This window comes from Syngnathus floridae, chromosome 4, assembly GCF_059516105.1.
Source record: "Syngnathus floridae isolate MCC-2025c chromosome 4, RoL_Sflo_1.0, whole genome shotgun sequence".
NCBI classification, from domain to species: Eukaryota; Metazoa; Chordata; class Actinopteri; order Syngnathiformes; family Syngnathidae; genus Syngnathus; species Syngnathus floridae.
The window spans coordinates 9,616,493-9,635,938 of record NC_142416.1 but is presented as its reverse complement, the minus strand read 5'-3'; the positions used below and the strand labels follow the sequence as shown (position 1 = coordinate 9,635,938).

The 19,446-nt window shown below is 37.7% G+C and overlaps 1 protein-coding gene and 1 long non-coding RNA gene across 4 annotated transcripts; both read left to right on the top strand.

Annotated features, from left to right (window-relative positions):
- The first annotated feature begins 1,245 nt into the window (after positions 1-1,245).
- On the top strand, positions 1,246-19,152 carry LOC148398962 (calcium-binding protein 2-like). 3 transcript variants are annotated; one of them, XM_088374070.1, is made up of 8 exons: positions 1,246-1,412; positions 1,618-1,800; positions 8,473-8,694; positions 15,648-15,678; positions 16,765-16,899; positions 17,326-17,435; positions 17,543-17,690; positions 18,131-19,152. In XM_088374070.1, exons 1-8 carry the CDS (start codon positions 1,353-1,355, stop codon positions 18,154-18,156), a joined length of 915 nt encoding a protein of 304 aa, XP_088230196.1. In that variant the 5' UTR covers positions 1,246-1,352; the 3' UTR covers positions 18,157-19,152. The 3 variants fall into 3 exon arrangements, with proteins under 3 accessions (XP_088230196.1, XP_088230194.1, XP_088230193.1); XM_088374068.1 differs by lacking the exon at positions 8,473-8,694 and having other exon boundaries at positions 1,253-1,412; XM_088374067.1 differs by lacking the exons at positions 1,246-1,412; positions 1,618-1,800 and adding an exon at positions 7,707-8,189.
- LOC148398963 (uncharacterized) lies at positions 2,828-4,839 on the top strand. Its single transcript, XR_015858074.1, has 3 exons — positions 2,828-3,403; positions 3,759-3,833; positions 3,934-4,839. It is a non-coding gene; the product is annotated as an uncharacterized LOC148398963 (long non-coding RNA).
- Positions 19,153-19,446: the final 294 nt, after the last annotated feature.

Genomic DNA, 19,446 nt, shown 5'->3' with positions numbered 1-19,446 from the left:
CAGACCTACATACACAGCTCCCTTTCTATTTCAGCCATTCAACAGATAATCTCTCGGCAGTTGGGACGTTACTCTTCCATTGTTTTCTTCTCCAGAACATACCCGAGCATGTACAGCAATACTGTGGCATTTGAGGGGATGAAGCAAATTGAGTCTTGTTCTTGGAAATGAAACCAAATGTGAATATCAGGAGTAAATTCAGAGAAAATATGGCTTGATCTTGGCATTAACACAATAAAAATCAATGATTTAAACTGATCAGATAGTGGAAGACAGTGGAAGTCTAAACCGAAAGAAGTGAGAAGGTGGCAGGAGATTGGAAGAATTGCTTGAACGGGTTTAATGCACTAATACTGTGCTTGTAGTTGACAGATGCTTGGTAGAGCATTAAATCTGTGTCCCGTGTTTGTGATTTTCTTTTGGCCACCAGAAATCCTATACTCCCCTTTTTACTAGAATTCGACATATTTTAAGGCGTGTTGCTGTTACCAAACTAAATCTATGGCATTGTGTGTGTATCACATTGTTAGAATTGTAAAATCAAATCAAGTTGAGCAGCTTGACCGGACAGATGCTTGTCCATGTGTGTGTGTACTCATGGTTTGTGTCGATTACTATTGCTGCATTGTCATAGTCAAAACATGTCAAATCATGTTCTTTATTCTGTTAAATATATGTTTTGGAATGCATTCGTGAAAAGCAATATCAATGATTCTTATGAACGTATGTTTTTTAGCACTTTGTGTAGCCTTCATTCTTTTTTTTTTAAATAAGGTAATTGAAATATTTTTAAGATTATAAACAACATTAGGGTGGACTGGTTATAATATTTTTCTGTATCACCAGTTCTGCATCACTGGTACAAACCGTGGGCGAGATGGACTTGGCAGTACGCACTGGAGTTGGTTGCAAGTCAATGACAGGGCATAGAGAGCGAGAGAGGGAGTGAGCGAGAGAGAGAGAGAGCGAGAGAGAGAGAGAGAGAAAATGTCATTTCTGAAGGGTAAAGAAAAATAATTCTGCACCTACCCTGACATTGTGCTCATTTTAAATCAATTGAGTGATTTTTTTTATTTTATGTACGCATATGCATACATATTGCCATGTAAGCAAATAATGCCAGTTCGTGTTTGTGTAAATTAAAGAAGAGATGCACGGCATACTACCAGGCAAATGAAAATATGATGCATAAAGCAGTAGGGATGAAAGGGAGGCAGGGGTGAGGGAAGGAGGAGCAACCACAGTAAGAGATGTGCCTCAGATTATCAACCAGTGTCAGACGCTCCACAAACAGATAAAGAGGACAAAAGGAAAGAGCGGACATCTCTGTGCATGCAGGTTTGGCAGAAAAGATGACAGACGTGAAGAACGTGTCATCCTTGGATGTGCCAGAGGGAAGATTGTTAAAGAAGGTCAGTTGATGTACAGCTCTCATAATGTCTTATTGATCTTTTCTCAATGTGCATTCATCATTGGAGGCCTAAATTGCTTAAACCTGCTGACTGTTTGAGATCTACAACTGCTCGTGTTTGTCATACATGCTTTCTGTTGTCCAAACAGGGAAACTTGCAGAACACCACACTCACCTTGATGAATTGAATATTGCATTCTTGGCAGGGTTCCATCAAAAAGAAGATTGAATCTCTGAGGCGTTGGAGTTCAGCTAGTATCAAGAGGCCTCCAAAGCAAAAGGCCAAAACCTTGAGCCTGTCCTCCCCTGTGGGAGACCGTGATGACCTTTGGCTGCAAGAAGAAGACAAGGGAAAGCTGCGGCCCATTGTTGCCTCTGTGTTTGGACAGGTAGGATTCCAAACTAGGCAATACTTTGTTGTGAATTGTTTCATTCGTCGTTCGACGTGAGTTCTGGGGAGGTACCAAGGAACCAAGGAGGAAAGAAACACATTAAGGTTATTGTCAAAAAGGCCTTCACGTACAGTATAATTGTGTTTTGTATTATTTCATCATACAGCTATTAACCATAAAGGTATGCAAAAATGTGATTTTCCATAAGGTAAAATCCCTGCCACAGTTTGTCTTTCGCCACAGGTGCTTCTACTCAAACAAGGTCTTTCGCCACAGGTGCTTCTACTCAAACGAGGATGTTTACCTACAGGTTGAGTAGAAACGCCTGTGGCTAAACCCAAACTGTGTTTTTACATTCTGGACCGGGATTCTCCACCCCTGATAGTGTGATTGGGACAGTCATTATTGTTATCAATCATCACCAACATTCAGATGGACATCTATACTGATGCCCACATAAATCTCAAAATATTCAAACAATATTTTAGAGTTTATGGACATAAGACCTATCGTCATCAAGCAATACTAAACTATAGTGAGCTCCTACAAAGACACAAACAAAAAATCAAAGATATAGTCAGTCACTCATATATTCAAATGTAGCAGATGATGAAGGTGGTAGGGGCTATAGGATGAGTGCCATTGATGAATGTCATTTAAAAAGAAAGGCAGAAGATATTGATTGATTTGACAGGGATTCAAATTGAGCTGCCATGAGTGAGAAGACAAACAGCCAGATGCGCATCATTTCCACCACTTTTTTTCTCACAATAAGACGGAAGAAACTTGAGGCATGGAACACAGTTTGGACACACAAATATGATTCAGTGTATCTATTTGGCCATCAACCAATTAAATTCATTCCACTAATTTGTCAGGATCAACCTATCATATAGCTGACTTTGGGTGATGGGTTAGGGACACTACGGACTCGTTGCCATTCAGTCACATATAGACAATCAGTCATTCACACAAACATTCTCACCTATTTGTCATTTAGTGACACATTAACTTACCTTTTATGCATGATTTTTGAATGTGGGGGTCAGCAAAAAAAAAAAAGAAAAAACTCAAATGAAGACTGAGAGAACATGAAACCAGAAACTCTGACTGAGAGGCAGAGATCCCAACCAAATACAACATTATTTTATTAACATTTACTCCATTTTAAATCGTCTGGTTGTTCTTCCATGAGTTGTTTGTTTGTCTGTCTGTCTGTCTGTCTGTTTGTTTTTTTGCTTGCTTGCATGCTTCAGCACTATATGCATTTATTTACACTATATATATATATACAATAAGATGATGAGAACTTTATTCTAACACCATGTCCCTCTTTATCCATCTTATGAAAGTCGGTCAGCAGCTGCGCTGTCACCAAAGTGGCATTTAATACAGCAGTTGTGTCCTCAACCATGAGTACAGATCAAGAACACACAGTTCTATCCTGCAGCATTTGTAATGGATACGTATTATCCAGTTTACGTAGAAACCAGATCATCCAGTGGATGTCAGTGAGTGTGGACCATACTTCCTGGTCATACTGCAACTCAAAGTCAAATTTGGACAGGCGCAAAAGCTATCATCAACCTTCCACGAGTGGGTGAGTGAAAATAAGAGGAGGGATAAGTTTGACTAAGATCAGGGCAAAAAAAATCTGCAAAAATAAAAATCAATTTTTCATTATCTTTTTTGTTGTTTTACATTACATAAATAATAATGGTTGAATGTTCAGTGAATTATGTTATATTCATCATATCATCGTTCCCTCAACCTCTAAATAAGTTAATAAGTCAAGTTATTGAGATGATTTAAATAAGTATGCCCAAACCTTTCTCACCGTGGGTAACTCCAGAGTACAATACGTCCAACCCCCTCTTTGTGCACCACCACCCTTTGCACCCATCGCGAGTAGTTAGCCCATGGGAAAGAAAACCCAAGTTTCTTCTGGCTTCCAGGTCCAATGAGTCCAGGCCCGACCACTACCTGGTGGTCAATGAGCCCCATCTCCATAGGATAGACCCGGTGACCAAGTGAGGCTGAGGGCAAAAATTATCCACTCATTTTTATCATAATAGGGGGATTCTGAGCCACATTATATCTTGTCCCTCACCAAGGATCTCTTTGTTATAGGTGACCCTGCCAGGGGCATAAAGTCCCAGACAATTAAGCTTCTTGGATCTTTGGGACACACAAAGCCCTCCATCACGACAAAATGACAGATCAAGGAGAATTGCTGTGTCACAGTGGTTGGAAATTAATGCTCAGAAATATTACTCATATTTTTTTCCATAGGTTCAAAAGAGCTTTTGATCCACAAAAAGAGTATTTTCTAGTCCAAATTCCATCATCTTATCCTACTTATTTCTCTGTACCATGCAACTGTATAAATTGAAATTAGTTGAACTTGGTTTAATGCAGTCTGATCGTGCCAATTAAAATCTTCACAATGTCTTAGCAGATATTTGAGTGATTAGCTCACATCAAATGTCAGACGATCTACTTTCATGGAGGAAACTGTGAGGAATAAATGAGATGATTTACTTCTTACATTTTCAATCACAAAGCTGACTAGGTTTATATAGCGTTTGCATATTACTCTTTTGTAATGCACTTTGCCGACATTGATACTTCATGGATAGACTGAAACCTTTATGGAGAGAATACATTAAGAGTTTTAATTACTATGATTGGTTTATGACATCTCGGAGTAGCCTTTACGATTATTATCATAGTGTTAGTAGACACATGACAGCATACCAACCCATAAAACGTTTTAAATTATTTTATCTGGCCCACATCAAGTTTTAGTGATCATAATGCGGAAATGTTGGTGTCTGTTCATTCTGTTGCTTACTGCCCCAGCATAGGATTGTCTGACCTAACCTCTGGGCTGTTAAGGAAATACCTTTTAATTTTCAACAAAGTGTTGTTTGGCGTTTTGTCACTGACATTTCTTCAAACAATTATGTTTTTAATTGATATTAATTTTACATCATAGAGAATACTCTTTTATTTTTAAATAATTTTCTACATTTTGGAATATATATATATATATATATATATATATGAGTGTAGTTTTTAGTGTGAATCATCAAGTGAACGTCTGTGAAAATGTACAATGCATAGGAATCTCATCCAGGGATGAGGTTTGCTAATCTGATGACTGTCCAGCTGGATCAGTGAGCTGTTAAGGCACATACAGTTATATAACAGACATTGTGGATTTAAGTCATGTTGCTTGTCATCTTATCACTCTCCTTGCACATAATTTAAATTTACATCCTGCATCAAATTTCAAGGTCAAGGAGAGGTAGCGCGGTTTGGGGAAATCATTGTAAATCAAATACGCTTGGGTGTTGGAGAAAATGAAAGGGCTTTAATCTTTCTGTATCTTGATGTCTTGTGCTCCATTTCTCCGTCTATGACCTCTACCGTTGGCCATTCTGTATTGCATTTGAGTGCAGCTTTCGCTTTCCAACAGCGGAATTAAAGGAGCTCTGCTGCACTCTGTTGGCGATTTGATAATTCAACACGTTGAAGCTGTTCTGAAGACAATAACTTTTGGCTCAAAAATTGCCAGTGGCTGTTGGAATGGCGTGTTGTCCTAGAAGCGGCCTTTTCCCTATATGAAAGGCACTGGACCAAGTGATTTGAAAAACAATACCAGAAGCTACACTTGAGCCAAGTGATGGCATAAGAAAAATGTCTCCCCTTAGAACATTTTCTAAGTCAATCTTAAGCAAAGACCGACATACGTACTTACTGATCATCGAGAGACTGCACGATATTGGAAAAATATATTGTTGTTGAATATAGTGCTAGACATTATTGCAATATTTAACATGTACCCAAGGAAAATACATTTTTAATGAAAAAAAATTCATGCTGAAAATCAAGCAAGCTGGAGAGCAATGCACATTAAACTTTGCATCTGACTGGTCAAATTCAGATAAAGGCATATAAATCTATAGAAAATTATTGCATATCTTTGCGATATGCATATTATATGGGTGAATATCGCGATATTGGTATTTTTTCAATCACCACCTGGTGATGTGTTGGCTCTGATGGTGGGAGAAGATGCCAGTTGACCCAGCAGACCAAACGGATTGCGAGGGTCTGCTGAGAATTTCTTTCAAAGTCCCCTGTTAAAAGAAGTTTCAACTCCCTCCTTCATCACAACTTCACTCAGGTCATGGCGTAGGCGTGGGAAATGAGTGCGAGTATACCATGTTCCATGCCTCCATTATCGAGGTGGGCAAACGGGGTTATGGCCATATAATGGTCGGTATCTGTCATTAAAGACAAGTATCATTTTAGTATCTTATTGAGATCTTTTATGCAGTCATAGTATCCAAGTCAGAATTTTGGTACTGTGACAACACTTGTTAATCCTCAGAGCTACATACTGACAATGCAGTGGTTCACTCACTTGACTTTTGCGTAGCCAGTGCAGGTTTAGTTCTCACTCTTTTATGTACCCTGTGACAAGTTGAAGGTGTAGTCAAGTCAAGTCAAGTTTATTTGTATAGCCCTAAATCACAAGCAGTCTCAAAGGGCTTCACATAGACAAACAATTGACAATTATTCTCAAAGCATCCCCTGATCTTAAGCTCCCAAAAGGGCAAGGAAAAACTCAAAAAACCCCAACCAGGGGAAAAATGAGAAACCTTGAGAAGGGACCACAGATGGAAGGATCTCCCTTTCAGGATCACCAGGCTGCTATGGATCCAGAGAGGGCACATAAAATACATAATTCAAGATTCAAGAGTTTTTATTTGCCATGTTTGAGCGTGCCAAACAAGGAATTTGACTTCAGTACATCACAGCCTCTGTTCAACATTTAGGTGACTAACAACACTCGGGACATGTGAAAAATGACAAATATTCTCAAACATCCCCTGATCTTAAACTCCCAGGAGGGCAAGGAGTTTATAGCGTAGTCTGCTTATTTTCCAAATCTATTCCGGATAGGTTCCTGTTTCTTGAACAGGATATTGGTGTGGTATAGAAAATGGATGGATGGACATTTTACTGTACATCTATGCTTTATTGTATATAGATAGATAGATAGATAGATAGATAGATAGATAGATAGATAGATAGATAGATAGATAGATAGATAGATAGATAGATAGATAGATAGATAGATAGATAGATAGATAGATAGATAGATAGATAGATAGATAGATAGATAGATAGATAGATAGATAGATAGATAGATAGATAGATAGATAGATAGATAGATAGATAGATAGATAGATAGATAGATAGATAGATAGATAGATAGATAGATAGATAGATAGATAGATAGATAGATAGATAGATAGATAGATAGATAGATAGATAGATAGATAGATAGATAGATAGATAGATAGATAGATAGATAGATGGATAGATAGATAGATAGATATTATCTACGTATTCTTTAAAGTTTGACAGTTGCGAAATTGCACAAGTAAATGTCCAGTCTTATACTTGCATGTATCTTGCTTACAACAGAAACCCTTTCTCTCATGTCCAACATAACTCTTTCCTCTAATCTGAAATGCCAGGGATTAAACAGACAGCCAACTCCCCATCCGTAATTCTGCCCATACACCTCCCCCTTCCATACTCTCTCATGCACACGCGGAGTTGTGCCAGGCTAGCCATTTTGAGACCGTAAACATGATGTGCGAGGGGCAGAGAGAGGAAAGTAGGTGGGGAGGATTAGATTAAGTTGGTCCAAATTCAAGAGATCAGTCCCAGTAGGCTGGGGTGACAGATAGATAAAATGTGTGTATGTACGTATGTGTGTGTGTGTGTTTGTGTATGTGTGTGTGCATGTGTGTGTGTGAGAGAGAGAGAGAGAGAGAGAGAGAGAGAGAGAGAGAGAGAGAGAGAGAGAGAGAGAGAGAGAGAGAGAGAGAGAGAGAGAGAGAGAGAGAGAGAGAGAGAGAGAGAGAGAGAGAGAGAAAATGTCCAAGTCATGTAATCAGAGATTGCGGATTGTTTTATCCTGTATATATGACCAGGCTCTCCAATACTGACCTATCACTCTTCAGTAACTGTTTATAATATTCATGTGAAATTTCATTTTACCAGCCTCTAATAACTTTTGGGAGTTAAGGATCGGACACGGCAGTATGCGGATACATTGGCTCTATCAGGACCCGTAAAAACTTGGATTGTAGCTTGTTCACACAGGAGGAAAGTTTGCTTGGAGCTGTTTGGAGGCAAAATTCAATGATATGCGCAGGATGGAGCACACTGTTGGATTTCCGATTCAAATTTGACTGTTGAGTACGAGCACAGCAATATTGGGTGGACAAACAAGGGGAAAGGAGAGGGTGATGATGGGAAATATTAACAAGACATCAAGAAAAAACAGTACAAAGAGTAAGGTAAGGATTCCTGTGACTGCTTTTGCTGCATAATATGCTCTAGTATAAACTTAACCTTCATCGATTTATCCACCATTCTCACTTTTGTTAACATCACATTCAAACAAAAATGTGTGAATATAGTACATATACTATATACTACAATATACTACAAATTGCATTGCCGTGTTGAGTCAAACTAATATTAATATTTTAAATGCAGTTACCTCCATTAAAGGGAGTATAGTAAAAATTACACTGCTGATACAATGCTGCTATTTTAATGGAATCCCTCTATTCTAAGGGGGCCTCTCCTGTAGAGCGAAGCGGGTCCCCGCTGGCAACAGCCGTGCTCGGGGGCCTGAGAGATGCAGGTGAGATGGGCACAGAAGAAGACGAGGAAAGAGGGAGTGAGCCGGAATTCGATGAGCCGCTCTGCGCTCTGGTTAAGAACTGCAACATGTTGCACAACATAGTGGGGCCTGCGTGCGTTTTCCTCAAACAGGGCTTCGCACAGAGCCAGCTCGTATGTATGACTACCGCACACACTCTGAAAAGAGACTGAAACATCCCCCACTATTTTTGTCCAGATTTATGTCATGCAATGCGTAGAGCTCAATCACAGGCTCGCAGCACTAATTGACAAAAAGCATTAAGAAGGAAGCGAAGTCACAGATTATGGCCGCTTGACTGAGTTATAGTCCACAGGGACATGCAATAACCATGAATGTAGAGGAGACTTTTTACAGCTTGGTTTAAATTCAATATCATGGCAATATCTTATCATCTTTATGATTTCCCATAATGTTACTCATTGTTTATGTGCCAGGTTCAAAGTTTCTTTGTAAGACAGGTTTCAAACAGTAGGACAGTACTAATTGCTCAGCAGAAAAGTAGTGCACCTCACCAGACCCATCAGTATGCATTTATTTACTGTATTAATCGCAATTCATCTGATTTTTTAAAAATATAAATATCATCAGCAAGCTCTGTATAACTTTGATAACAAATTGAATCAGATGTGTTGTAGCAGTCAAACCTCTAAAACAGGCAAGACAAATTTTGGCTAACTTATTCTAGCTATTAAGTTAGGTCAGGAAACTTGCCATTGGTAACCTGTAATCATACCTGCTGAAGGGTGGTATGAGAATGCAAAATGAAACTTAGTACAGAAAACTATTACAATCTGTAAATAGAATGTCCATACACTGCGTTCCACTGGAAAACTGGAAGAGATGGAAAGATACAAATTGGATATGATTGGCCTGGCAGAAGTCAGACGGCTCAGTAATTCAAGATTCAAGATTCAAGATTCAAGAGTTTTTTATTCGCCATGTTTGAGCGTGCCAAACAAGGAATTTGACTTCGGTAAATCACAGCCTCTGTTCAACATTTAGGTGACTAACAACAACACTCAGGACATGTGAAGAACGAAAGATATTCTCAAACACCCCCTGATCTTAAACTGATCTTAAACTCCCAAGAGGGCAAGGAAAACATCTGATGAGGGACATCAAATTTGTTTAGAAAGTCTAACATCAGAGTGGGTTAGTGTTCATGGTATACAAAGACATGATCTGTGATGGAATGCTGCCCTTTTAATAACAAGATGAAATGTATCCAAATTGCTGCCAAACCCTTAAATTTGATCACACAGTTGTATGCACCCATGTCAGAACATGAGGGGATAAACGATTTTTATGGTCAGTTAGAACAGCTTATTGTCAAACAAAGACATTTTAACTGTTCAGGTAGACTGGCATGCCAAACGAGATACTTTTATCCTCATCAAGACTGGAAAGGGTCACCCTGGAAATATGGAGTAACAACTAATGAAAGAGGATTTCGACTATTTGAATTTGTCAAGGTTTACCGTAATTTCCGGACTATAAGTCGCGTTTTTTTCATAGTTTGGGTGGGGGGGCGACTTATACTCAGGAGCAACTTATATGTATTTATTTCACAAATTTTTACTTGATCATTAAGACATCACTTAAAAGTACAGCTGACCACTTACCATGTTATTTTTAGTATAGTTGATCACTTAACATGCTTTTATATCTTTATCTAGAACATATTCAAAACATAAAACATAGAGAAAACATCAAATAAAGCAATTAACACTTTAAAGCACCATATCCAAGTCCACTGTCTGTTTGCTCCTCTTATATTTATTATTATTATTTATTATTTATTATTATTTGTTTATTTATCATTTATTCAACACTCTTATTTATTCATTGTTTATGCCTTCTTGGTTTTTTTTGTGTTGCTTGTATGCATATGTATACTATCTCACCGAGGGATAGTGGGAACGTAATTTCAATCTCTTTGTGTGTCTTGGTATATGAAAACAAAATCGACAATAAAGCAGACTTTGTCTTTGATAAAACAACCAAATAAACAAAACAAAAAACTACATCTGAAAAAATATATATTTTCAGACGAAACTGGATGAGGGCGCTTTAAATTTCACCGTTGACCGTGACTCATCAACTGTGTGGGCTTAAGAAAAATGGCACCAAAAAGAAAGTCATATTTTGCAAGTTACAAACAAGTTGTAAAATATGCAGCTGAAAACAGTAATCGAGCAGCAGAAAGAAAGTTTGGAGAACCGTGAAGTACCAATGGATTACTAGTTCAAGTGACGTCAGTGGCACCGCGCGGCGCGACCCACGTAAGGACTCCCGGCATCATTAGCGGTGGTCATTTCTAAGTGACACGGAGGACAAAGAGTTTAAAGGAATTAAGGATTTTGAGTGACATAGAAGGTTTGAAAAACTATTATGGCTTTTACGCACGCCCGGTCCTACTGTACTGAGTCGGGGGCCGGCGCTCGGCCGAGTGGCTGTCCGCGAACGGTGCATGGGGCTCGGACATGGCCATTACGCACGCCCGGTCCTCTGCCATGGAGCTCTCGTGTCTGGAAGTCCACGCCGCCACACGCTTGGAAGTTTGTTTTGTGGAATAAAGAGCCGTTTACCAAACCCACGTCTATCCTTGTACTTTGTTAACGCTACAATATAGTTATATACTAGATCTGTGGAATAAAGACGAGGCTGATGTCAGGGCTGACGTCAGGGCCCACGCGCGGCGATGTTGACAAAGGACGAGGAATTTGATCGATGGATTTAATTGATTTAAAGTGCACGGATGGTTTGATAATATTATTGCTTATATTATAGTTATTTGAAATATAGTTTATCTATCGTTATATGAGCCTGTGGAATATTTTGAAGTGCCAGCCCCTTCAGCCGCGCGCAGCCATTGTTGACAAAGAACGATCGATGGATTTAATGAATTGGAGGGACACCGATGGTTTTATAAACATGTTATTTATGTAATGGTTGTCCTAAATCACTCTATATGTTACGTCAGGCCCGTTCTCAGCTCCTCATTTGTGTTTGTCACGTTAGCATACCTATCGTTTAGCCTGTTGCTATCGTATCGAATGATCGATGGATTTAATGAATTGGAGTGACACCGATGGTTTTATAAACATGTTATTCATGTAATAGTTGTCCTTAATCACCCTATATGTTACATCAGGCCCGTTCTCAGCTCTTTGTTTGTGTTTGTCACGTTAGCATACCTATCGTTTAGCCTGTTGTTGCTATCGTTTAGCCTGTTGTTGCTCGTTCATGACTGTTTTTGGTGTGGGATTTTGTCGAATAAATTGCCCCCCAAAATGCGACTTATACTCCGGAGCGACTTATATATGTTTTTTTTCACTTTTTGGGGCATTTTATGGCTGGTGCGACTTATACTCCGGAGCGACTTATAGTCCGGAAAATACGGTAATAGCCTTTGTCTTGCCAACACTTGGCACCCATATCAAATTTCCAGGAAGACCTTATTCCATGATGTTAAACTCAAAGCCCAGGGGCCAGATACAACCCGTCACATCATTTTATGTGGCCCGTGAAGATAAATTGTGGATCGACTTGTGTGTCAATACTAAAATTGCAGATTGTCTTCACTTTTAAAAACTACACATATTGCTAGCAATTTCTATTACCATTCATTGTTTTTAAATACTTGAACAGTTTTGACTACTCTCTGATTTTCAAGCTAGTTATTAATCCGTTTGTTATGTACCTTATACTGTTTATAATATAAGACGTTGTCATAATGGTCCTCCGAAGTAAACTATGAGTACAATGCGGCCCGTGACAAAAATGAGTTTGACATACCAGTCACCCCTGCCTTATACCATAACCAGATAAACTATATTGTGATGTCCAAAGCAAAAGCCACAAGACACACAACTTTTCAGGAGCCAACAATAGCAATAAATACGTCCTGGTTATGATGACCATCAAACTCCCTCTTAAACAAAAAGGTTGAAATAAAATCTTATATAATCTCACATCATTATACATTAAATTTATAAAATCTAACCCTTTCCTCCCATATCCTAAAAACACGCATCGTAGGCTGATTGACCTCTCCAAATTGTCCATTGGTGTGATTGTGAGTGTGCATGCTTGTTTGTCTATTTGTGCCCTGTGATTAGCTGGTGACCGGTTAAGGGTATACCACCCCTACCGCTCAAAGACTGCTGGAATGGGCTACGGCACGTCCATGACCCTCGTGACGATGTGCGGTTAAGAAGACGAATGATTGAATATATTTACAGAGATGGACATTTTATATTAAAAGTCATATTGTGCTTTGTTTGAGCTTTTCTATCTACCAGCAGTATTTTATTATGGCACAACATAAAATCTACTGTCTGTGTGAGAATAGTTTGAACTTAACTGCAAGTAAACAACCTGCAAGCAGAGTGCATTTTGAAATGTTTCCTTTTGTGTTCTCTCTGATTGGCAGTACAATACCAGTGGAAAGGAAACCAGAATGGACAATAAGGTTGCACTCATTGGCTTGTTTATTGAATCGAATCAAAATAAGCCAGGAGACGGTGTCTGGACAAAAAGATTTTGAGAGGCAGGCACTAAAAATATGAAGATCTCTACTACTTTGTACATTGCGATTGAAAACAACAGTCCAGGTATATTTCTATTAAAGATATTATGGCACGGTTAAAAAGTCAACCAAAATTTCAAGTTCCACAAATCATTGTTATTATTATTATTATTATTAATAATAATAATAATAATAAATAAGACAAGCAATTTAAAAAAGCATATTATTTTTTTAAACCTAAAAGTACTTGGTATCGGTATTGGTATCGGCAATACAGGCACTGGGTATTGATCGAAACCAAAATCTCAGCAATTGCTGTGATCTGGTTTGCTGTACTATACTTAAATATTAAAACAATAAATTTACTGAAGTAGTAGAAGTTGTTTTGCTGTCTCGCTCGGAAAGGCAGGACAATTCTTTCACTCTGTCCTCAGCACTTCAAGCATTACGATATCTTCTGATTTTATTTACTCAGAGTATTATGTAACAGAAATGTTTTGGGGGAATTACGATACACATTTTATTGAGAAAATGTATTGCATAAAAGGGAAAGTTGCCCACTATGTATGTATGGTACAGCCAAAGTAGCCTTATTGCAGTTAAGAATAAGCCTGATTTGAAGAGCAACAGCAAAATTGAATGTCAAAGAACGAAACTAAAAAAAATAAAAACAAGCCCAAAACCTTTGGTTAACATTCATATTCGTATTAGAATTCAATCATAACTATACATGGTGATGTGTGTCCATCATGCAAGTGAATTGATGTCCATTTAATGAAACGGCAGCTGACAAAATAGGTTTGGGGTAGAAAATTGAAAAACCGATAAGCTTTCGTGATTTGTAATACAATTTAGGGCTGTAATCTCCTTGTGTTGGCCTTCAGCAACCTCTAATCCAACCATGTATTATTCCTGCTGATGATGCCCTAGCCTTGCAAAACATAACGTGAACAGATGTATCCTTGTGTCACCTCACCACTGTGGTACAATTTTTTATGCATTTAGAATCTTTGAAAATGTTTGCATGTTGTCAATTTAGGTAATTGATCAATTTCAGACAGGTTCGATCATTAGTTTCCCAAGTCTGTGTGATAAAAATCGCGGAGTAAGTGGCCCATTAAGGAACCTTTCTTTTAACCAAATGCATCATATTTTAGCTTTTAAAAAGACTCTTTCTCTGGAGTCCCAAGAACCTCTCAATGTAGGCAGTAATAAGACCAAGGCCAGAATCTGCTGCCTGCGCCAATAGATTTCATTTAGATATTTAAAAAAAAATAGATTTTTATGTTTTGTTCAAAGTCATGCAAAAAGCTCTATTTTAGCCACACCCCTGACAAGGAGAAACATTTGTAGTGGGCTCAGAAATACATGAAAACAATTAAATTCATTCAACAATGAATTCCATGGTGCTTTGGTTGCCCCAGATTGGGGCGTTACTGACGGTTGCTGGACACCAACCTAAGGCTGTGACACCCAACAAGGTGACAAAGTAATATTTTGTAAGCTTCAAGGATAGCTGAAGGTATCAAAATGACATCTGCCAAATATGTTGAATTACTAAGTGGCCATTTACCGGCATGGTAAAAAAACAAGCATCAGGTCTTCCACTGTTATTTCTAAAAAACAATATAACTGAAACAAGCTACAATGGGTCTGACTTAGAGAAATAAAATGATTTTGTGTCCACTGACCTCAACCCGTTTAAGAACCTGTGGGGCATCCTTACTAAGTATTGCCATAACGTTGGATGGCCCCATACCGCCAAACATAAACTTACAAGTTAAATTATTGATATCAATGAGGGGCTGCATTGTTAATATAAAGACATTTCAGGGGCCCAAGTTAACATTTGTATGTATGTATGTATGTATGTATGTATGTATGTATGTATGTATGTATGTATGTATGTATGTATGTATGTATGTATGTATGTATGTATGTATGTATGTATGTATGTATGTATGTATGTATGTATGTATGTGTGTGTGTATGTATGTATGTATGTATGTATGTATGTATGTATGTATGTATGTATGTATGTATGTATGTATGTATGTATGTATGTATGTATGTATGTATGTATGTATGTATGTATGTATGTAACGATGTATGTATATATGTATGTATGTATGTATGTATGTATGTATGTATGTATGTATGTATGTATGTATGTGTGTGTGTGTGTGTGTGTGTGTGTGTGTGTGTGTGTGTGTGTGTGTGCGTGCGTGCGTGCGTGCGTGCGTGCGTATGTATGTATGTATGTATGTAGTATGTTGAAGGATTTTTCCCCCCAGACAAATGTTATATAATTGATCATTTGGAACACTGTATTTGCGTAATTTACCAAAAAATACTATTGTGTGCGTGCCAGAAAGTAGCCTTGTTTTAGGGTCAACAAATCACTAGACATTTTTCTTTTGGCTTTTGTACCAGTGGTGGTACAGTGAGTTTGTTGGCAGTGTTGTTCATGTGTAGTAGTTTAATCTGCTTTCCCGCTCTTTTGGCTTCCCTCTTGTTTTCGTGGACTATTTGACCTCAATCTACACTCAACAGGACAGAGACCTGCGGCCTGAGGAAATGGAAGGTATAGTTACTCTCATAAAATTATTGCATTTCTTCGCCTACCTTGTCATTCCTTTCGATCTAATCTATTGATTGAGAACAGGAGAGCTTTTCTGACTTTGCCCTCACCTTGACACATCTCATTGCTGTTATGAACTATGTGCGTCTCAGTAAGTGCTGCAATGATATGTGACTTCCATGTGAAGATGCTTGATTGGGAAAGTATTGCAGTAATTTCCTAATAAACATTATATTGGAAAATAAAAATGTGTAAAAGATGGGGGAGGACAGCAATTTCCCTGTGATTGTTTTCGAATTTTGAACACTAACCATACGTACTGTCTTAACATACCCTCCATGTCAACACAACAGTCATGAATGTATGGATTTAAGCATTTGGCAGCGATTTTCATCCTCTATAAATATTTAAGAGCAAGAGAGAGAGAGAGAGAGAGAGAGAGAGAGAGAGAGAGAGAGAGAGAGAGAGAGAGTTATAATGCCACGAAAAGGTATTTGCCCTTTCTCATTCTGAATGTCAATCCCACAATTCAGTCATTCATTCATTCATTCATTCATTCATTCATTCATTCATTTTTCCCCACTTTAAAATTTGAAGTCAGCAAACAAATGTAAAAGATGGAAATAAGTAAGCATAAAATGCAGTTTTTAAATCGTGATTTGATTTATTCACTTGGGTTTGCATCGTAGCAACGATTGAAAACATATCAGCAAGTCAATTTGTGAAAAGTTTAAAAAAAATCTAAATTGAGGTTTTGGAGTGGCCTGGTTAAAGTTCAATCTTGAATCTCATTAAAATGCTGTGGGTAAACACTGTTTCACACAGGGCCATGAAGAGTTGGATCCCCCCACCCCCTTCATATTAAAACTCTTGATTTAAAACCTGCATGTTGTGTTTATTTAAATTTTAATTATTTGATGATGGGGAACAGTGAAGTGTGACACACACACACACACGCACGCACACACACACACACATATACACACAAAAAACCCGAGCCATCAAGAAGAGGGTAAACACTTTTTCACACTACTGTAAACTAAAAATAGTAATTATTATTATTTATGATAAAATCACTTATTCCTACAGAGTTGCGTGAGGCATTCAGAGAATTTGACAAAGACAAGGATGGCTTTATCAGCTGTAAGGACCTTGGCGAGTGCATGAGGACTATGGGATACATGCCAACAGAAATGGAACTGATAGAGCTCAGCCAGCAGATCTGTGAGTCCAAAAAACTGCTCTTTAAAACATAAAAAACAAATTTAAAAAAAAATCATCCAAAAGTCTTCGTCACAACAATTATACAGGGGATAAAATATCATGCTAGTGATTTCATGTTTAAGTGAATGATGCCCCCCAAATGATTTTATAAATAAACTGCAACATGGTAAAATATTATTTGCAAATGATAACAAAATAATAGTAAAAAATGCGTATTTCATTTGAAATATTATTTGAGCAGGCCTTTGTTGACACTGCTTGTTTAACAAACCATACACAAAAGAATGCTTATATATCCTTGGGGTGTTTCAAACAAATTAATATATATTTTTAAAAAATAATAAGTCTTGTTAAAGTGTGACTTTATGGTAAAAAAAAAAATCTGTTTTATATTTTTTTTAACCTTTTGTGGTTATTGGCCTCCAGGTGGCGGCAGAGTAGACTTTGAAGACTTTGTGGAGTTGATGGGTCCAAAAATGCTGGCTGAGACTGCAGACATGATTGGAGTCAAAGAGCTGAGAGATGCCTTTAAAGAAGTAAGAATTACAGATGCTGCTTCGACAAGTTGTCTAGTATTATGATATAAAATCATTAATTGTGGGATCCTTTGCATTTGGCCTTGTTGTTCTTGCCCTTTTCCCAGTTTGACTCTGATGGAGATGGTCAGATCAGCCTTGGGGAGCTGAGAGAAGCCATGAAGAAGTTGATGGGAGAACAACTCAACCACCGTGAGATCGATGAGATCCTGCGTGATGTCGACCTCAACGGGGACGGACAGGTGGACTTTGAGGGTGAGTATGTGTATGTATGTACCTCCACTATAGATATAACTGCTTAGAATATATACTGTGCCATACACATTTTTTTGTTTTTATATTTACTAAACAATTAAGCACTGCAAAAGTGATAGTATTAGCAGTGACATATTTATAATCCGCTGCTTGCATCACATATATTATTTTTTTATTATTATTATTGTTGATAAAATAATGAAACAAGGCATATGAAGGAATACGTGTCAGTATCAATCAATACTGGGTGTTTTGCTATTATCTTTGAACAGACAACATTTTATCAATATTGGATTTTATTTGAATGTGCATGTGTAGCCAATGTCATGGCCAATGAATGTACAGGACACATGTCCGACTCCTTAAATATGCAACTGGATTAAAATTCAGTTTGAGATCAAATAAAGGATGGCCTTGATAAGAATATTTTCTTTCCTCAGAGTTTGTCCGAATGATGTCTCGCTGATCGAAGCGTCTATGCTGCAGTGAATGGGGACTACACGCTGTTAATGTTGTAATTCTTCTTGCTATACATTGTTTGTATCCACCCTTTTATTCTGTAACAGGTGTGGGAGAACCCTCTGCATGTGTTACCGCTCTGCGACAATGTAATGTGACTGTTGAGAATTTGAGTCATATCATGGAATGATATGAAATAGAAGGGCAGCTGAGCAAGGTAATGCTCATGGTCAAATATTATGAATAGAATAAAAGTGATGGATAAGAAAATTTAAAAAACTGACTTTTCATAAAACAAACCTGCTGCTCGCAAACAAATTTTTCACCATGAATAACCTCAATTCAGACATCAAGACTTAGGACTTCAATACTGACCATGTTAATGTGACTGTTGGAGCAACATTAGCGACATTGCACATCTTTTGTTTTATAGCAGTCACAAATACTCAGGGGCTCAACAACTAAAGTAATCCGGTGTCTTTTTTCATCGCCGCAATTTAGATTATAACACTAAGTGAATGTGATAACTAATGTTTAAGATGGAAAATACTGTACCGACACCCTAGTTTGCTTCCTTTTGTTGGTAGAAAATGTTAGAAAATAATCATGTAGAAAGTCATCAACTACCATGGTTCTGAGATTAAATGTATCAACAGTATTTGAAGAAACGTTGGTAAGAAGTTAAAAAAAAACAGATGAGATTGTTACTATTCACGCTCATAATCATTTCCATTAAAAACTTTATTCAAATAAACAGCTTTTTATCAAGTTATGAGCTAAATAATTGTTGAAAATGTTTGAAAACATTTTAAATAAAAAAAGACTGTTATGACTACTTCTTCTAAAATCCTACTTTTTCACATAATCTATTCTATTGGGTTATAGTAGCACTGTTGGATGGTAATGTTTTAAGAAATATGTAACTGTTTCAACAAAACAAATGCTATATTTTTACAGTGTTAGATGCCATTACAAATGAAATAAAGCACTTTTATCCAACTAATTCATATTAGATGTTTGATGTGGTTCCACCCCTTTGTTGTTGTTTTTTTAAGTGCATGCATGAATTGACCTTTGTCCATGTCCCTGAACATTTTTAGTAGCAGGACGTCTTTTCTCTACCGTTGCCTAGAAGCTCATGATGCGTCACATCGTTAATTTTCTGGTCATGGCTGTCAACACTCGCCATTGCCCTCAATGTGGAACTCAAATCATAACCTTGAAAATGTTCAGTCAGCGTCAATGTTGATGAGTGTATTGCAGTGCACATGTTAGTTTGTGACAGCTGTTCTACTTT